Source organism: Numida meleagris, chromosome 1 (genome assembly GCF_002078875.1).
Source record: "Numida meleagris isolate 19003 breed g44 Domestic line chromosome 1, NumMel1.0, whole genome shotgun sequence".
Taxonomy (NCBI): Eukaryota; Metazoa; Chordata; class Aves; order Galliformes; family Numididae; genus Numida; species Numida meleagris.
The window spans coordinates 119850890-119867721 of NC_034409.1; the positions used below are offsets into that span (position 1 = coordinate 119850890).

The window sequence follows — 16832 nt, forward strand, 5'->3', positions numbered from 1 at the left end:
AAGAGAATTCTGTAATGTATACTGTTCTTTCCACTTCCCTTAACTGTACTTCTCCAATTTCCAATAACGGAAAAAGAAGGAACAAAACTGCATACATAGGCAGGCTTTGTCAACACCACTATAATGCATCAATATCAGAAGTACTGTTTTGTAATTACCACACATAAAAACCTATTGGATATGCATTTGGAGTATGAAATCAAATGCTATTAATAAAACTTTTCCATACAATAATTATTTAGCAGGCATTAAGTCAGTTAATTTACACATCAATGAGCTTGTGTAGCTTTAGAAATATAAAAATACTTAAAGTAGTACAAATTATTGCATTAGATAAGGCCAGAGATCTTTCTGTACCATGTAGCATGTATATTTTTTTCTATATTCTATGATCTTAGGTTTAAAATTATTAACAATCCTTAATAAAAATACTTGATCTTTAAGTAAAAGAAACGGAAACTCAAGTTTAAACTATTGACTTCCACAAGGAATGCAGAGATAGGTATTTTCATTTACAGGATGCCATCATCATGTTTTACTGGTTCTCTGTAATTTTGTTCAAGTTTAAAAGTTTCAGATACTGATCCAGATAGAAAATCTTTTACTGTAGACAAAGAAATCTTGTTAATGCTTAGTAGAGTTCAATTTTAATATCTTTGGTCCCAGTACCACACCACATCAGGTTCTACACTCATCTTTTGTAAAGTCAAAGAAACAATATGCAGGTGGGAAAGAATATAAGCTGTGGTTCTTAGAACAAATAACACGTTGACTTCAAGCTGAATTTCAGCCTTCCTAGATCAGCAAAATTCTAGGTATCTTGTTTGTAAAACTGTCTTGCAGTTCCGTTACTGATGCTAATTATTCAAATTCCTTTTGACTTATTGTCCATATGTATTGAGATGGGCTTTCCAGTTTTCATCACATACGAAATGTATGAGAAATCATATGAAGAACAGCCATCTTTATAACGAAACACAGCAACTTGCTAGAGCACAATACAGCGTTCCATATGGGCATAAAAGAAGAGCAAATAATTTATTCTGAGTTAACTGCTTAGGGATTTTCAGGTCAGTGGAAGGTAATTATGCAAAAATGAACTTGGCCAGTATGTACAAGTTAACATCTGTATCATTGCAAAATAAATGCCACAGATGTTTTAATAACAAATAGCAGATGTGATTAGTGCCTAAGTTTTAAATCTCATCTAAAAATCTCCCTCTTGTAGGTAATTCTTCCCCTCACCTTTTCTCCAGACTTATGCAGAGCACTAGCTGGTTACTGGTTGGGACTGCACGCTGCTGCCGCCCTCATCACCAGCTCCTATCTTTCAGCTTTGCCTTTAAGATGTGGTGCATTATTTATGAGAGCTGGCAGAGAAGCCCTTAATTTGCAAGTCAAAAAGTACAGTCAACTGCATGACCAGAGAGCATAACCAAGAGCACCAGCCGGGCTGCAGTGCAACACAGTCATGTACAGTGATAACCTTTCACTTGGTTTGGAGGCAATAGTTTTCAGCAGACCCAGTGAGTCAGTGGAAATAAATACACAGTGTCTTGGTAAGGACGTAAACACAGATGCTGGAAGGCAGCAGCCAAATAAACAAGTACTGCTGTGGGATGCTGTGCATTAAGTTTATGTTGAAAAGGTAATGATTAACAACTTTAAACTAATGGAGTAGGCCTCTGCAGGGAGCGTTCTACCATAGGAGTGGAGAATGGTCACATACATCAAGAGGGTGGAAAATGCAGTGATTGAGCTAACAATGCTGCACAGCCAAACGTGGAGACTGGAACTGAGGCTATCTTGACTGCTTTGCGCATGAGCCAAATGGTAGGGTGGGAAATGGAATATGCACCTTGCACTCTGCAATATGTTGAATATTGTGTTTGCCCACCAGGCAGATAAGCCCTTGCACTTAGGGCAGGTTCTGGCTCTATCACCTTCTCTTGCAGTGATGTTTCCTGATAGACACCAGTTTTGGCACCTGATATGACTTGCTGCAAAGCTGAGTGGGTTGTCCACACCAGCTGAAGTCACGCAGATTGTGAAGGAGATCCAGTGCTGCTGTGACAAGCCAGTGTGGACACAGAAGTGATGTGATGGGTGCCGGGTTTCCTGGGGAGCAGGAACACAGACAGTATGGCCTGCATTGGTCAATCAGCTCCAATGGCTGGGACAGAAAGGGCTGGGGAGTGAGCATCTCCCCTTCCCAAGTTGTATGGGCACAAATCTCTCAAGTCAGTCTGACTTCAGGTATCATCAGAAACAGGTAGCTGTTTTCCCAGCTACTCTCAGCTGTTCTCAGCAATGCTGCCTCATGTGCAAGAGCATGCAGAAGCTCTGTAAAGGTTTTGATTTCCTCCTTTCCTTCCAGAGGACATCTCTGTCAGCACTGGAGCGATCAGAGCAGCAGATCCGGAGAGCATCCAGCCTGGAAGAGCTCCTTCGAATCACTCATGCTGAGGACTGGAAGCTGTGGAAATGCAGGCTAAAACTCAAAAGCCTGGCCAATTTAGACTCCCGCTCTGCATCACATCGCTCCACTCGATTTGCTGCTGCTTTCTATGATATCGATACACTGAAAGGTAGGTGCAGGACTGCATCTGAGTCTAGCTGCAGCTTCAGAACTGCTGTTTCTTATGCAGTAATGGGTTAAGTACCAGGGGTTTCCTAGAAGACACCTGCACTGGAAACAGCAGGGTATTCATGGAAAATGACACTGTATGAAAAAATGTCAGGCAACAGCCTGAGTACATCTCCCTTTTTATGGCCAAATCAGGCTTGTTGTACTGTGTACCGTCCAAAGGAAAGTTCTATTATGTATGGATCTGTCAGTCCAAAGACAGACAGGAAGTAAATATGCAAAGAGTGGTCTGGAATGACAGGCTGAGGGGCTTGCCAGCAGCGTTGTGCCAGATCCAGAAATTTGCTTGCAGGCAGAAGCAAATGAGCTTTACAACAGGCATTGAAATTTCATTTTTTTATGAGGTGCATTCTGATCTAAGGCACTGCATCCGCACCAGTGTCTGGGTGGGAACTGCAGGAAGGAGGTATTGTCCTAATATTCTTGCTCTGTTTGAGGAAATCTCTCTGGAAAGAAGTAGGCTTTGAAACTGCCAGCCTGCACCTAAGTACAGAGAATCACAATCTGTTCCCTCTCCTGGAGCAAAAACGAATGCTGTTCCCTCTAAGTGAGAGACATGATGGCCAGTATATGATCACTGATGTAAAATAAAGGGTTAGTTGCTATGCTTCGATCAAGGAGGTAGACATCCTACTGCAAAGCTACACTGTAGCCTGGCCAAGTACTGACAAAGCTATTTTTTTGTTCAGTTTTGAATCTGAAGTGATATGACCATATCACTTTCCTTTGGGGAAATCAGATACTGCTGATTCTGTTCCAGCATTGCTTTTACAATAACCACAGCCACGTTTGCACACCGTTACTCTCACTTTCATATCTATTACTTCTACATTTCAGTTAATTTATGACCAAGCAAAGGCCTTAATTTGCTTCTCTGAGACATGGCACAGAAATACAGAGATGAATGCTAGCCTGAAAATGGTTTTCATATGACAGGCATGGCTTTAAACTTCTCACAGAGCATTTGTACTGAAAAAAAATATACACAAACACAAAAAATCCAAAAACACCACAACAGACCAAAACGACTTCCAATACACAAAAGATGACCAATTAAGAGGACTTTAATTAATGACAGACTTTTCATTTTAACACCTATACAAGTCTATACAGAAACATTAGGAGCCCATGTAGTTGTTGTTAGAAGTAGTACCAATGGTCAAATGCAGTTTTTCTCTAATCACTGTTGCTCATTTAGTGAGCATCAGTATTTCTAAAAAAAATAAATAAAATATTCATTTTGTCAATACAGTGAAAAAACAAAGGATTTTGTTGTAAGATTTTTTCAGTGGCAGAATAATATAAATGTTTAGGTAATGGCAGATGCCTGTAGGCGTACAGATATAACTCTTTTATAACTACGTGGCATAGCTGTTAGGTCACTTCCTACTTTCTTTTTAAATATCTAACTTTAGACACAAAGATGTCAGCCTATTGGGTCATCTTCTCCATTCCCCCATCCAAAGTGGAATTATTCCAGGACAGACACGTCTTTGTTCTAATATCTTAATACATTCAAGGTACTAAAGCTCCTTTTAAAAAAAAAAACAAGCCTATAAACATGTATTTCTTTCCCACACTCTTTCCAGTCAGTAAGCACTGACCCTTTTGCCAAGGGCATCTGTTTTGTTTTAGTAAAGTGTTATGATGAGAAGTCTGGGTCGAGGCTATTCACTGCTTCATTATTAGACTATCATCTCCCACAGCACCCCAGACTCAAGCCGGGTGAGGTAGGTCAAGGACAACAAGAAAGGCTTCCTTAAGTATGTCAACAGCAAAAAGAAGACTGGGGAGAATGTGGACCTGCTGCTGAATGAGGTGGGAGCCCTGGAAATGGAGGACACTGAGAAGACTGAGTTACTGAATAGTTTATTTCTTTTGGTCTTTACTGCTAAGACTGCTCCTCAGGAATCTCAGACCCAGGACATTAGTGAGTCTGCGGAAAGGAAGACCCTGACTCCTGGTCAAGGAGTTTCTGCTCAGAGATCAAACTCTATGTGCACAAATCCATGGGCCCCAATGGAATGCACCCATGAGTGCTAAGGGAGCTGGCAGAAGTGACTGCCAAGCTGCTCTCTCAACCTTAGGAAGTGTGGGATAGATGAGTGGACAGTTAGATGGATTGAGAACTGGCTGACTGGCAAAACTCAGAGGGTTGTGATCAGCAATGCAGTCTGGTTGGGGGCCTGTAGCTAGCAGTGTTCCCCAGGGATTGGTACTGGGTTCAGTCTTGTTCAACTTATTCATCAGTGACTCACATGAAGGGTTAGACTGCACTCTCAGCAAGTTTGCTGATGATACGAAGCTGGAAGGAGTGGCTGACATATGACACACCAGAAGGCTGTGCTGCCATTCAGCAAAACATGCACTGGCTGGAGAGTTGGGCAGAGAGGAACTTTATGAAGCTGAACATGGGAAGTGCATGTTCACCTGGGGAGGAATACGCACACATCAGTACAGGTTAGGGGCTGACCTGCTGGAAAGGAGCTCTGCAGAGAGGGATCTGGGTGTCCTGTTGGACAACAGGATGACCATGAGCCAGCAGTGTGCCCTCATGGCCAAGAAAGCCAGTGCTATCCTGGGGTGCATTAAAAAGAACATCGCCACCAGGTTGAAGGAGGTGATCCTCCTACCCTGCCCTGGTGAGGCCACATCTGGAGTGCTGTGCCCAGTTCTGGGCTCCTCAGTTCAAGATAGACAGGGAACTTCTGGAGAGTATGAGGAGTGCTGAGAGACCTGAGATGTTCAGCCTGGAGAAGAGAAGGCTGAGGGGGGATCTCATCAATGCTTATAAATATCTAAAGGGTGGAAGTCAAATGGATGGGGTGCCCAGTGACAGGAATAGGGGAAATGGGCACAAACTGGAACATAGAAAGTTTCATAGGAGTGTGAGGAAAAACTTCTTTACTTTGAAGGTGACAGCACTGGAGCAGGCTGCCCAGAGAGGGGAGGCGGACTAGATGATCTCCAGAGGTACCTTCTGACCCCCACAGTTCTGTGGTTCTGTGATTCTGTGAATTCAAGGACTTTGTTCCTCCTTTCTAGAGCTTTAGTGATGAACCCACTGAAAGCTTGCCTCACCCCATGCCACCACAGTCTCCTCAAAGCAGCTCAGCTCACCTACAGCAGAAGCACTTTCAGGCTTGAGTGCATCTCATTGCATCCAAATGTTGCAGCAGAAAAGATCAGTGATCGCTGTGTTTCACAACAAAATGTGACATCCAGTTCTTTGACCAGACCTTTCTAGAACATCCCTTCTGTTAAAAACGCTGTTAATAAAGGGAGGATATGTACAGAAGGAAAGGTCACTGCTTACCCTCACTGAAATGACATCTGAAGTGATTATATGTATGTACTGTAATAAGTTTGGCATACACGTTATTTTCTACTTTAAGGCTTAGGTTTAGATTGCTGTTTTGATTGACTCAATTACTCCAGAGAATTCTATTGATTTTAGTGATTCTGCTCTTAATTTATACCGTAGGAAGTAAAATCAGAATCTGGATCCCAAACTCTTATTTCTTGTACTTTTTGCATGACTGGAAAGTGGTATGAATCAACTCTGAGGAAAGACTTTGCAGGAATAAACAAAATGATTTAAATGAACACAGTCAGTTGAAGAAATAAAAAGTAAGAAAAGGAAAGTCGGCTAGGAAAGGGAGAAATAAAGACTCATCTGAAGAAAAGCATAGCATTTAGATTAAAAGTCTTTCAGAATTTTTTTTTCTTTAGAACTTCTCTGCAAATGCATACACTGCTGGCATAATAGCAGGAAGATGGACTGCAATGGAAGTGAAAGCAATTTTCTTGATAGACGTTGCTCCTTGTCCTTCACAAATGTGATGGAAGGGGGCAGACAGGAAAAAAATGTCCTTAACTTTAAGAAAGACTTAAAGCATAAGCACTGATGACTGTCAACTAATTCCATAACAGGAATCTGGAAAACAAAAGAGCAGAAAAAAGAATGGCCACTTCTAAGAAGCACCGAGGTGGTATTATGTTAATGTTAAGATTTTCTCTCACTGCTTCAGCCAGTGAATGCATTATTCCTTCTCACAGTCAGTATTTGATAGATGTGTCTGAAATGAATTATTAGCCTACACCAGTTCAGTATTTGAAAGATGCCACGGTGTTTTGAATAGATAAAACATGCTTGAATTCGTATTCCTGATATTCCAACTTGAATATCCTGAGGGTACTTAGTTGTGAGAGTGTTTGTCTTGTATTTCACTCATCAGCTCAGAGACAGCACTGGCTGGCTGGCTGTCATCCAGTGGGAGCACTAATACTCTCTGACCAGAGTCTGTTAATCATTAATACGCTTTTCCAGTCAGGTCCGGGCTCTGCATACCTACTGAGGGGTAGGGCAGGTGAGATGCTAGGATTGCAGAAGGAGATGGTTCTGCAGGATAGGAGAAGGAGTTGGGGCCTGCCCATGCTGGTGGCACTGGGATCTCATCCTCTGCCAGCAGGGATCACAGAATCATAGAATGGCTTAGGTTGGAAGGGATCTTAAAGCCCACCCACTTTCAATCTCCTGCCGTGGGCACAGTTGCCACTCATCAGAACAAGCTGCCCAGAGCCCCATCCACGGCCTCCTGGGATGGGGCATCCATAGCTTATCTGGGCAGCCACTGCCAGTGCCTCACCACCCTCTGAGAAAAGAATGTCTTCTTAACGTTTAACCTAAACCTCCACCTTTGAGTTTAAAACTATTCCCCCTTGTCCTATCACTATCAGATTGTGTAAAAAGTTGGTCTCCCTTCTGTTTATGAGCTTCCCTCAAGTACTGGAAGGCTGCAATGAGGTCTCCCCAGAGCCTTCTCTTTTCCAAGCTAAACAAGCCCAACTCCTTCAGCCTGTCTTTACAGGAGAGGTGCTCCAGCCCTCTGGACCCTCTCCAACAGCTCCCCATCTTTCATGTGTTGGAGGCCTCAGACCTGGATGTAGTACTTCAGAGGGGGCCTTACAAGGGCAGAGCAGATGGGGGCAATGACCTCCCTGTCCTTGCTGGCCATTCTCTTTTGATGCAGCCCAGGAAGTCTGTCATAGCTGGCTCATTTTCAGCTTTTCATCCACCAGAACCCACAAGTCTTTCCCCACAGGGCTGCTCTCAGAGAGTTCTTCTCCCATTCTGTAAATATATATGGGATTGCTGCAACCCAAAAGTAGCACCTTGCACTTGGCCTTGCTGAACTTCATTAGGTTCATGTGAGCCCACTTCTCAAGTTTGCCCAGGTCCCTTGGGATGGCATACCTTCCTTCTATTGTGTCAGCTGCACCACTCAGCTTGGTGTCATCAGCAAACTTGCTGAGGGTACCACCACCTATGTCATTTATAAAGACGTTGAAGAGCACTGGTCCCAAGAGTTACCCCTGAGGGACACCACTCCTGACTAGCCTCCACTTGGACATAGATCCGTTGACTACAAATCAGCCCTACTTAGCCCATAGACATTAAGGGACATTTTGGTCACCCCTGTTGAAAACTGAAGGCAGATAAATGTAGCAACCTCTTTGCCAGGGGAGCTGGAGTAACTTACTGGGATAATTTTGTACTCTGCCTCTCTCTGGCCCTTAAATTGATCCAAGTAAGTGCAGATAGCCTGTCAGCACTTCATTTTTATTTATATAATACCTCACTAATCGGAGGTTTACTTTGCCACAATTGCTCAATAAAAATGGTGCTCTTTTTAGTCATAGATGAAGAATGGCAGAAGACTCAATGTGTGCCAAGGGAAACCTGTGTGGAAGTTGCCAAAGAGCTAGGTACGACAACCAATAAGTTCTTCAAGCCACCCTGCGTGAATGTGTTCAGATGTGGAGGCTGCTGCAATGAGGAGAGTCTGAGCTGCATGAACACGAGTACAACTTATGTGTCAAAAACGGTAAATTAATCTATTTATCTGCTCTCTTTCTGACCTGGCTCTCAGAAAATGGAGGGGAAAGAGGATGTTTGGTTTCTGAAATCCTGTTATGAAAGATCTGTCTGCACTATTGTAACAAACAGAAGAATTAATTTTTTATCCATGTGGAGTGAATGCAGGCATGTGCAATAACATTTCACACTCATGTTGCATTACTAAAAATGTCTGTGTATGTGGAGAGATGGAAAACCAGGCCCTGAGAAAGTGACTGCAGGCTCATGTGACATTAAGGGGTTTAATCCTTATTTAACATATTGTTACTCGGATCTGGGACTCTTGAGAACATTGGCTTGTGAGAATCCAAAGGATTAGGAGAGATTGGGAAATATTTTTGTGTGGGGCCATGAGTCTGAGAGCTGTATTTTTAAAACTGACATCAATTCCACAAGGCTGGCTGATAGTTTTGGATTTGTGAGTCTAAAAAAGAGACATTTTCAGCAGAAGAGGCCAGATGCTCTCCATATGAATGCCTTGGGATCTGAATATCACAAATCACAAGTCACTCTGGAAAATAAAGGCTTAAATCAGTAGCAACAAATGTCTGAGTTTTAATGACCATTGCCAAAATGTGAGCATGAAGAGTATCCAGAGAGCATCTTTCAGCAGACTACCTTTAGCATCTATGTACAGAGATATCTTGCTCCAGTGGGTGACTGAGCACAGTTCCAAGCTCGACATTTGAAACCATATGAAGACCATGGGACTGGTTTTCCAAGGTTAATCTTCATCTTGGGCATCCCTACTTTTAAAACCTTTTGCACTTGGAATAATATATTAAATTCTGGTCATCAAAAAGGCTTTTCTTTAAGTCAGAGCCAAGATTGGGGCAGCTGTTTTAAAAAGAAGATTTAAGTCCTTATGGGAAAATATTTGATGGCAGCAGGCCTGATTCACTTACATATTGTTTCAGCTTTTTTGGAATGTAATTTCTTTGTGTTTGGTTGCACTGAAATATAGTTAGAGTAAAATAAATCAGGGCCTATCTTTCTTGTGCCAATATTCGTTAATTGCTTTAATTCCATACCAGAAAGAGAAAACGCTTATGGGCTGTTGGCTACACACAGAAGACATTTGATCAGCTCAGGGAGCTAGGTTAAAAAGTATTTACTTATTTGGTTTTTGAGCAGCAGTTCCTAAGTTTGATGAAAAGCTGCAATTCTGCATTCCTTTAGTGCCCTTCAGAATAACCATTCCCTCAAAAGCGCTCACCTAAATTCCACTCCTGGATACACAACCATCAGCTCAGTATTACTTCTCTAAAATATAAGTGAGATTATTTTTTTTCCTTGTGTAAAATATCCACTGAAGGATATTCCTACCACCTGAAGTTTAGTGATACTAAAATTTAAAAATCTAAACAGTAAGATCTAAGAATATTTCTCAGATGCTGAATATGGATGCAGCACTAAGCTGGAATGCAGAGAAGTACCCTGTGCCTTACTTTCCACTTGAAGGATGCTGGCCTGTCAGGGCAGAGGGGGCGTGTATAATTTCAACACCTCCTACACATTGCTACCCAAGGAACCAGGGGTTTCACTCTGAGATCACATTAATTTGCATGCGCTGAAGTTAGGCTTCTTGTTTCTTTAGGCACTCCAATAAAGAGAGACGTTCCCAGGATAATTCCCTGTAGGAACCCAGTTAAAGTGTCCTTTATTTACTCCTGTTTCTTCCTTCTCTGAGGAGGCCGTGGGGATTAAGTTAGGGATCTAAAGATGCAAGGTGTGCATACCCTAGGATAGTTAAGGTCTCCACAAGTGGTTAAAATTCAGCTGATTATATAAATGAGAATAAAGTTCCCAATGCCTGTATATTTTTCATCTTGCCCTAGCAATACACAAGAGGCATTTGAGTGTCCACGTGAAGAATCTGGGACAATCTTGGGTATATAGCACCAGAATTATCATTTTGGCAAGTTTCTACTTTGGAGGACATAGTTAATCCCTTACTTCAAAACACTCAGTGGCCACCTGCTCATTTATACCTGTGGTAACTATTGATAGAAAAGAGCAATGGTGAGGCAAATGGTGGCAAAGGATAAAAAGTTTTTATTTAAGACTTCACAGATTAACTGTAAAATGGAAACTGAAAAAAAAATTGGTTATTTCACCCACCTAGCTCTTTGAGATCTCGGTTCCTTTGACAAGTGTTCCAGAGCCCGTGCCAATCAAAATTGCTAATCACACCGGTTGTAAGTGTTTGTCAAATACCCAGCGTCACCAGTACACCATCATACGAAGATCTGTCCAGTACCCAGAAGAAGATGGGTAAGTTAACTCATTTACAAATTAATACCTATGCAGTCTGAAGTGAGAAAATTGCTTTGCTCTGATTTCGTCATTGTAAAGGTGCCTTCACTTTCTTTCATCCCAAACGTTTTTCCATTTATCTTGATTGTCACTCAGGGCCATAAAGCTTTGACTGAATCCGGTAAATAATACTGAATGGAAACTGGAATCAGGATCTGCAGTCATTACTAAGATATGAAGATGCTTGAGAGGGGACTCAAAGTGCAAATATTATCACTACACTCCACTGGAGCTACTTGGGTATATGTGCATAGATTTTTCAACTTGACACAAGCAGCTCTGTGCGCACATTAGCCAGCCAAGGCATACAAAGAATGCTGAGGTCAACATAAAGCACTCTACCTCATGGCACCTTGGGTCAGAAGTGATGCAAACCATGGCTTTGCAATTCTCATCCAGTCCTGGTTTGCATCTGCCAGGTTCAGTGCTTGGGCAAATGTGATTTCACATCTTACTCCGAAGTATGGTATAGCACAGCTGTAATCCTGATGGGAACTGGCTATATTAACAAACACTCTAGAAACACATCTAGAGGGTTATTTAATGTTAGCTCCGATGTCTCTGTCTAGCCTTTTATGTAAATATAGACATAAATGGCATGAATACCAAGACTAAGACTACCCTCGGTGAAGCAGAGCTGAAAAAAAAAAAGTGGAGCTGCAAAACTGTAGCCATTTCCTCACCAGGCATGTAGACTGAAATATACACTGCATCTACTTCTTTTAGTTGCTGAGGTCCAGCCCTTGTCAGCAAAATCATCCAATGTCAAGGTTTTCTGTTTGCAGCAGTAATGCACACAGATGCCACAGCTTCAAATAGTAAAAGTGGCATTCCACCAAATAACTATGCTGCTGGTCTTTATATTTACTTTTTTTAATTTCCTTTTTTTTTTTTTTTTCCTTCTAGTTGTCCCTTTACGAACAAACTTTGCCATAATGGATGGGTCTGGGATAGTGACAAATGTGAATGTGTTGCAGATGTACAGCATCCAAACAGACGGGAAGGTAAAATTAAATTAACAATGGACACTTCTGCTTATTATTTTCAGGATGTTTGTGTTGCATTTAGGCTTTGTTCCACTTCTGTTTGTGAGGGCTACAGTTTTGATTCTACATCCTTAGACAGGTCTTGCTTACAGTGTAAGAACTCACCTGAAAATAAACATTGGTGTTTTTATCCCTATCTCATATTTTTTCCTTGGACATTTTAATTCACCTACAGTAGCAACCTGAATAAGAAACAGGAATGTATTGAAAACATGTAATGAAGTAGGCATTTCTTTTTATCTTATATTAACCTTAAATTGTATGACAGACATTATGAAAAACATTTTAACTGTAGAAAGATTTATCTCCTCGAATATATTGTGGGGAAAGTCTTGAATCTTCATTATGGGACATTCTCAAGAACAGATATATCAGGAATAAGATGGGTAAAATCAATCCCTCCACTCAGGAGTATGCAAGTATACCCTTTCAAGTCTGCAGAAGTAATTGGAAGAGGGTAAAATTAATACAAGTGTTCAGTACTTCTCTCTGCTTTTCCTGGAAAACTTTACTCTGTCAAATAAATTTGCAGGAAATGCTCTGTGAGGGAACTGTGTAAGTCTAAAGACACCTACTGGCAGTAAGTTTTAAGAATAAAGTTAAAATTTCCCCAAGGCCTATATAAGATTAAAAACAAACAAACAAAACAACAAAAAAAAAAACAACACATGATTTTCTGAGGAAATTGTACTGGTCATAAAAAAACTATGACAGCAGTAGAGCAGATGGACACAGAAGGAAGCCTTGCCTCTCTGGTTTAACCTACATGCAGCAAGCAAAAGAATAAAACAACCAAGGCAACAGTAAAAACAAGCTGGCAAGAAAGCTAAAGTGGAATCTAATAATTTATGAACTGCTCTGTTGATTAAGATGTCCTGAGGCTAATAGATCAGTTTCATGTTGCTTTTTTTTTTTTCTCTGTAGGGTCTGTTCTCATTCTGAATCAGATCATTTGGCCATCAAGTAATGTAGTTAAGCTCAAGTTTGGCTTTCCACATAAGAAAGAATTAGTACTCCATCTATCAGACTATGTCCAAAGGACACTAAATAGCCAGAGTCCTCTTTACTCTTAGCCTTTTGTAAGGTCACCTTGGAGATGAGAATTTGTGGCTTGTTAAATTATAGCTTTTGTTGACATAAACTCAATATTTCCTTAGATAAAATATCAGTCTATGAAGCACACTGGGTTTGGCCGTGGCTGGGACAAAATAACTTAAAATCTGCCTTTGATGTTGAAATGAAGCAAGGCTGAAAAACTTGTACATGCCAAGCTTTATCACCCCAAGGAAGTGGTTTGTTTTCCAAGAATTTGTGTCAGATTCCTTTTCCTCTTCTTTCTTCTTAATTTTTTGGATATTAGTTTTCCAGCATTAAGCTAATAATAATGAAGGTTTCTTTCAAGTAGTGTACATGCCCGTTCTGGTCACTAAGATCAGAACTCAGGTTGCAGAGGTCATGGACACAGGTTACATTCCACATTCCATAGGTTAAATCCAATAGTTAATTGTAAAATTACAGGAAATTATCTTTCCAGTGACACATTATAAGTCATGACCTTTAACCAGGGATGTGCTGCCAGGATTTTAATGTGGCTTTCAGAAAATATGTTCCCTTTTTTCTAGGATTAACCTCATATTGTAGTCCAGATGTGTATTTTGAAGGAAGGCAGATGAGGTATTAGACAGTGTGTTTGCTTGGCTGAGGTTTGTTTCTGAAACAAAGTATTTTATCCTTCCTTTAACTGACAAGTGTACACGTGTTGCTTATTGAAGTGCTAGACTGGATTACATCTTACTAGACATAGTATCACTTCTGCAAAAATTTCCACAGTGTAGGGTTAGTGAAGTACATCGAACAGCGAGTATGCTAGTTGGTGCGGATATGCAGCTTTGTGAAGGGTATAAGCTAAATTCCAAGATTTTTCTTTCTGAAATCTGCTGTCTTCAAAAGATTCATGTGTTCCAAAACCTAACATTGGCACTTCTAATATACAGCCCCAAAACAAACTACTTTTATGCAGGGTTCAACCCACAAGAAATAACAGTATTAGAATCAAGTGAAACAATCAGCCCACTCCTGTGTTGAAAAAGCTGAAAAGTCCTTCTCTGCACTGTAAGTTACAACAGAAATTCTAAGGACCAAAATAAAACAGAGTACACGAGTCCTTTAGACTGCAGTGAAAGAGCCAATCTCTTCCATGTAAAGCTTTATTTAACCGTGTAAAGCTTATTGCTAAAAGTTGTACTTGCTATTGCAGGTCTCCCTCCTCTTGCTGAGCTGGCTATGTGTGGACAATATATGGAATTTGATGAAGAAAATTGTGAATGCATCTGTAGGCAGAAGTGTCCCACAGACTTCTTTCAAAGTAAAGAGAACTGCAGCTGCTATTTGTGTAGGGAGAGCCAGGAAAGCTGTGCTCAGAAACACAAGATATTTCAGGCTGAAACCTGTAGGTAAGTGTTCCTTATCATTCAGTGGCTATACTGCAAGGTCTGAATTAGCCTGCGTAGATGCTGGAGGTCCAAGTGCTGAATTAGCTAGGATTGCCATCCAGTAAGGAATCACTTGCTGCAATTATGGATATAATAATTATAACAGAGATAGGAGATAGAAGGAGTCCAAGGTATATTTAATTAACATGTTTTGAGAAATAGGAACAAGGATGCTATTCAACTACCTGTGTTTATTATTTTTTTCCCCCTAATTTTAAGGGGATGGCTGCTAAAACTGTGCTACACTTGAAGTTACTGTGCTACAAAGTTGTTTTACATTGAGATACTGAGTCTTGCATTTCCAGGGAGTCCAAACCCAATCTGTGTTTTTTTGTGACAGCCCAATGTAGTCTCACGGACTTCTAAGAACAAAGGAACCCAAAATTAACACCCATGCCATGTAGCTCATTATTCACTGTGTTGGTCCTCAAATGATTTACTAGAGCTAATGAAATTTTGTACACATACAAAGCCATTTAATTGACTCTGACAGCACGGGGAAGCAGGAAAATTGTGCTGGGGCTGTTACATTCCATGCATTTCCCTAATCCTTCTGAGTAACTAGTTTTGAGGATTCTTTGGCAAAACAGAAATAGAAAATATACTTTTAAAGTACTCTTTTTTCATGGAATAGTTTAAATTTTTTTTTCACAGAGAGCCCTTGTCACACGTACAGATCCAAGAGCATGCAAGTACGCAGTCTGAAAGCTTATATATACAAACTCAAGAATTGAGTTTCACTGGTTACTTGAGGAGAACTGCAGTTTGCTGAATGATCACCCATACAGTCCATTCTCACAGACCTCTTAGATTCATTTGTGGAGAGGAAGTTGTGGAAGAAGTAACATCTGCATCTTTAGATTGAGCTCTGAAAATGAAGACAAGCATAAAATAGTTGGCAATAACTATAAGAATCAGCAGAGTTGAAACATCATCATAGACATGGTCATTTTAGAGTTTTGGATGCAGGAGGATATCAATGCTACCATTTGTTTACATGAGTTTAGATTCTAGAAATGACTGTATTCTGGACACAGAACTTTTATGCCAGATTTGTATGCCTGTTAGTCCTGGAGAACAAAAGCTGAGGCATCCATGAGCTAAGGTACTTCATAAAACTTGAGGACAGCACTATCCAGCAGCAAAGTCTTTTCTTCCTGTATCCTAGGGTGTCAGCACTTTACCAAGTGTATTCTATGTGAGAACACTGTAGTGTCCAATGATGAAACAGCTGAGGAATGTAACAGTGAAGAATTATCATATTAAAATGCTTCTCTCTTTTTTGCTTTTTTTCTCCTTTATCAAACAGCTGTGAGGACAAATGTCCATCCCAACCCAGAACATGCCCAACTGCAAAGCCAACATGTCCCAGGCACTGTCGATGTCCAAAGGAGAAGAGAAATTCTCATGGGTCTCAAAGCAAAGAAAATCCTTGACTCAGCTTCCCCAGTTCTCCAGAAATCCACTGCTTTGCAAAGTAGCTGTCACTGACTTTCAAACGGTAGTAAACACAAACATCTTCCACATTAACAGCAGAAGAATGAATCCAGTCTGCATTTATTTATTAGAGTAATCATTAACTGCAGGTCAGTCCTCTGGGGCATTGATAATTGTTCTCTAAGAGGTAAAAACAACTGATGAAATTCTGTCTATGTGGAAGAAAGAGCAGAAAGAGCCAGATCAATGTCATGCTACGGAAGATGAAGCTGGTATATCGGTAACAGTGTCACAGTCAACAACTAGCCTTTCAGAAACTGAGACTAGATAATCTTAGCCTCTGAATCCTTAGCTAATGCAGCTCTCGGGTAAAACTTTCTTCAGAAATTCAGTGTGCAGGATTTGGCTTCTAATAGGGTCAGCACTGAGTTATTTGATCTACTGTCCAGCTTTAATTATCATTTTGAATTTATTGTACAACTACTGTCAGATGTGCCATATTTAATTGTATATAAGAAAATAAATACATCAGTTATTCAAGTGGTTTCGTTTTTTTCCTCTGTTATTTTAGAACTCTGCCAAACAAAAAGAAATTAAGCAAAACCAAAAGCCACCTCAAGTACAGCCTTTCTATGTTTGTCCCACTGGGACTGGCTCCTGCCCAAACGCTGGTAGACACAAGGTCACTAAGTCCAATAATTTCAGTAAAGAAGAATCATTTTTTCCCACGTCTGCCTGACAGCCGCGTGTGATTTATTTATTTGTTCCTGTTGTAGCGTGTTAATCTCCCTAAGGGGATAACAGCCACACTAGTACTAACTGTTCAGCAATTTTCTGAAGGAAAAGATGTTTTTTTCCTTTAGCTTACCATGGTATGAAAGTAAGTCCTTTGCACCGAAATTATTTTCAGCAGCTTGAGGCCTGAATAAGTGTTTTAACTAAATCAAGTATAAGGACAGTATTGTTTTCTGGAC

General features: G+C 40.7%; 1 protein-coding gene across 1 annotated transcript in view; it reads left to right on the top strand.

Moving 5' to 3' along the window:
• Window positions 1-16398, top strand: part of VEGFD (vascular endothelial growth factor D) — a 33219-nt gene extending 16821 nt beyond the window's left edge. Inside the window, exons 2-7 of the mRNA XM_021409836.1 lie at window positions 2378-2588; window positions 8345-8535; window positions 10693-10841; window positions 11790-11887; window positions 14187-14382; window positions 15731-16398. Of these exons, the coding sequence (XP_021265511.1) occupies window positions 2378-2588; window positions 8345-8535; window positions 10693-10841; window positions 11790-11887; window positions 14187-14382; window positions 15731-15857 (972 nt within the window). The 3' untranslated portion in view covers window positions 15858-16398. The remainder of the gene's footprint in view (window positions 1-2377; window positions 2589-8344; window positions 8536-10692; window positions 10842-11789; window positions 11888-14186; window positions 14383-15730) is intronic.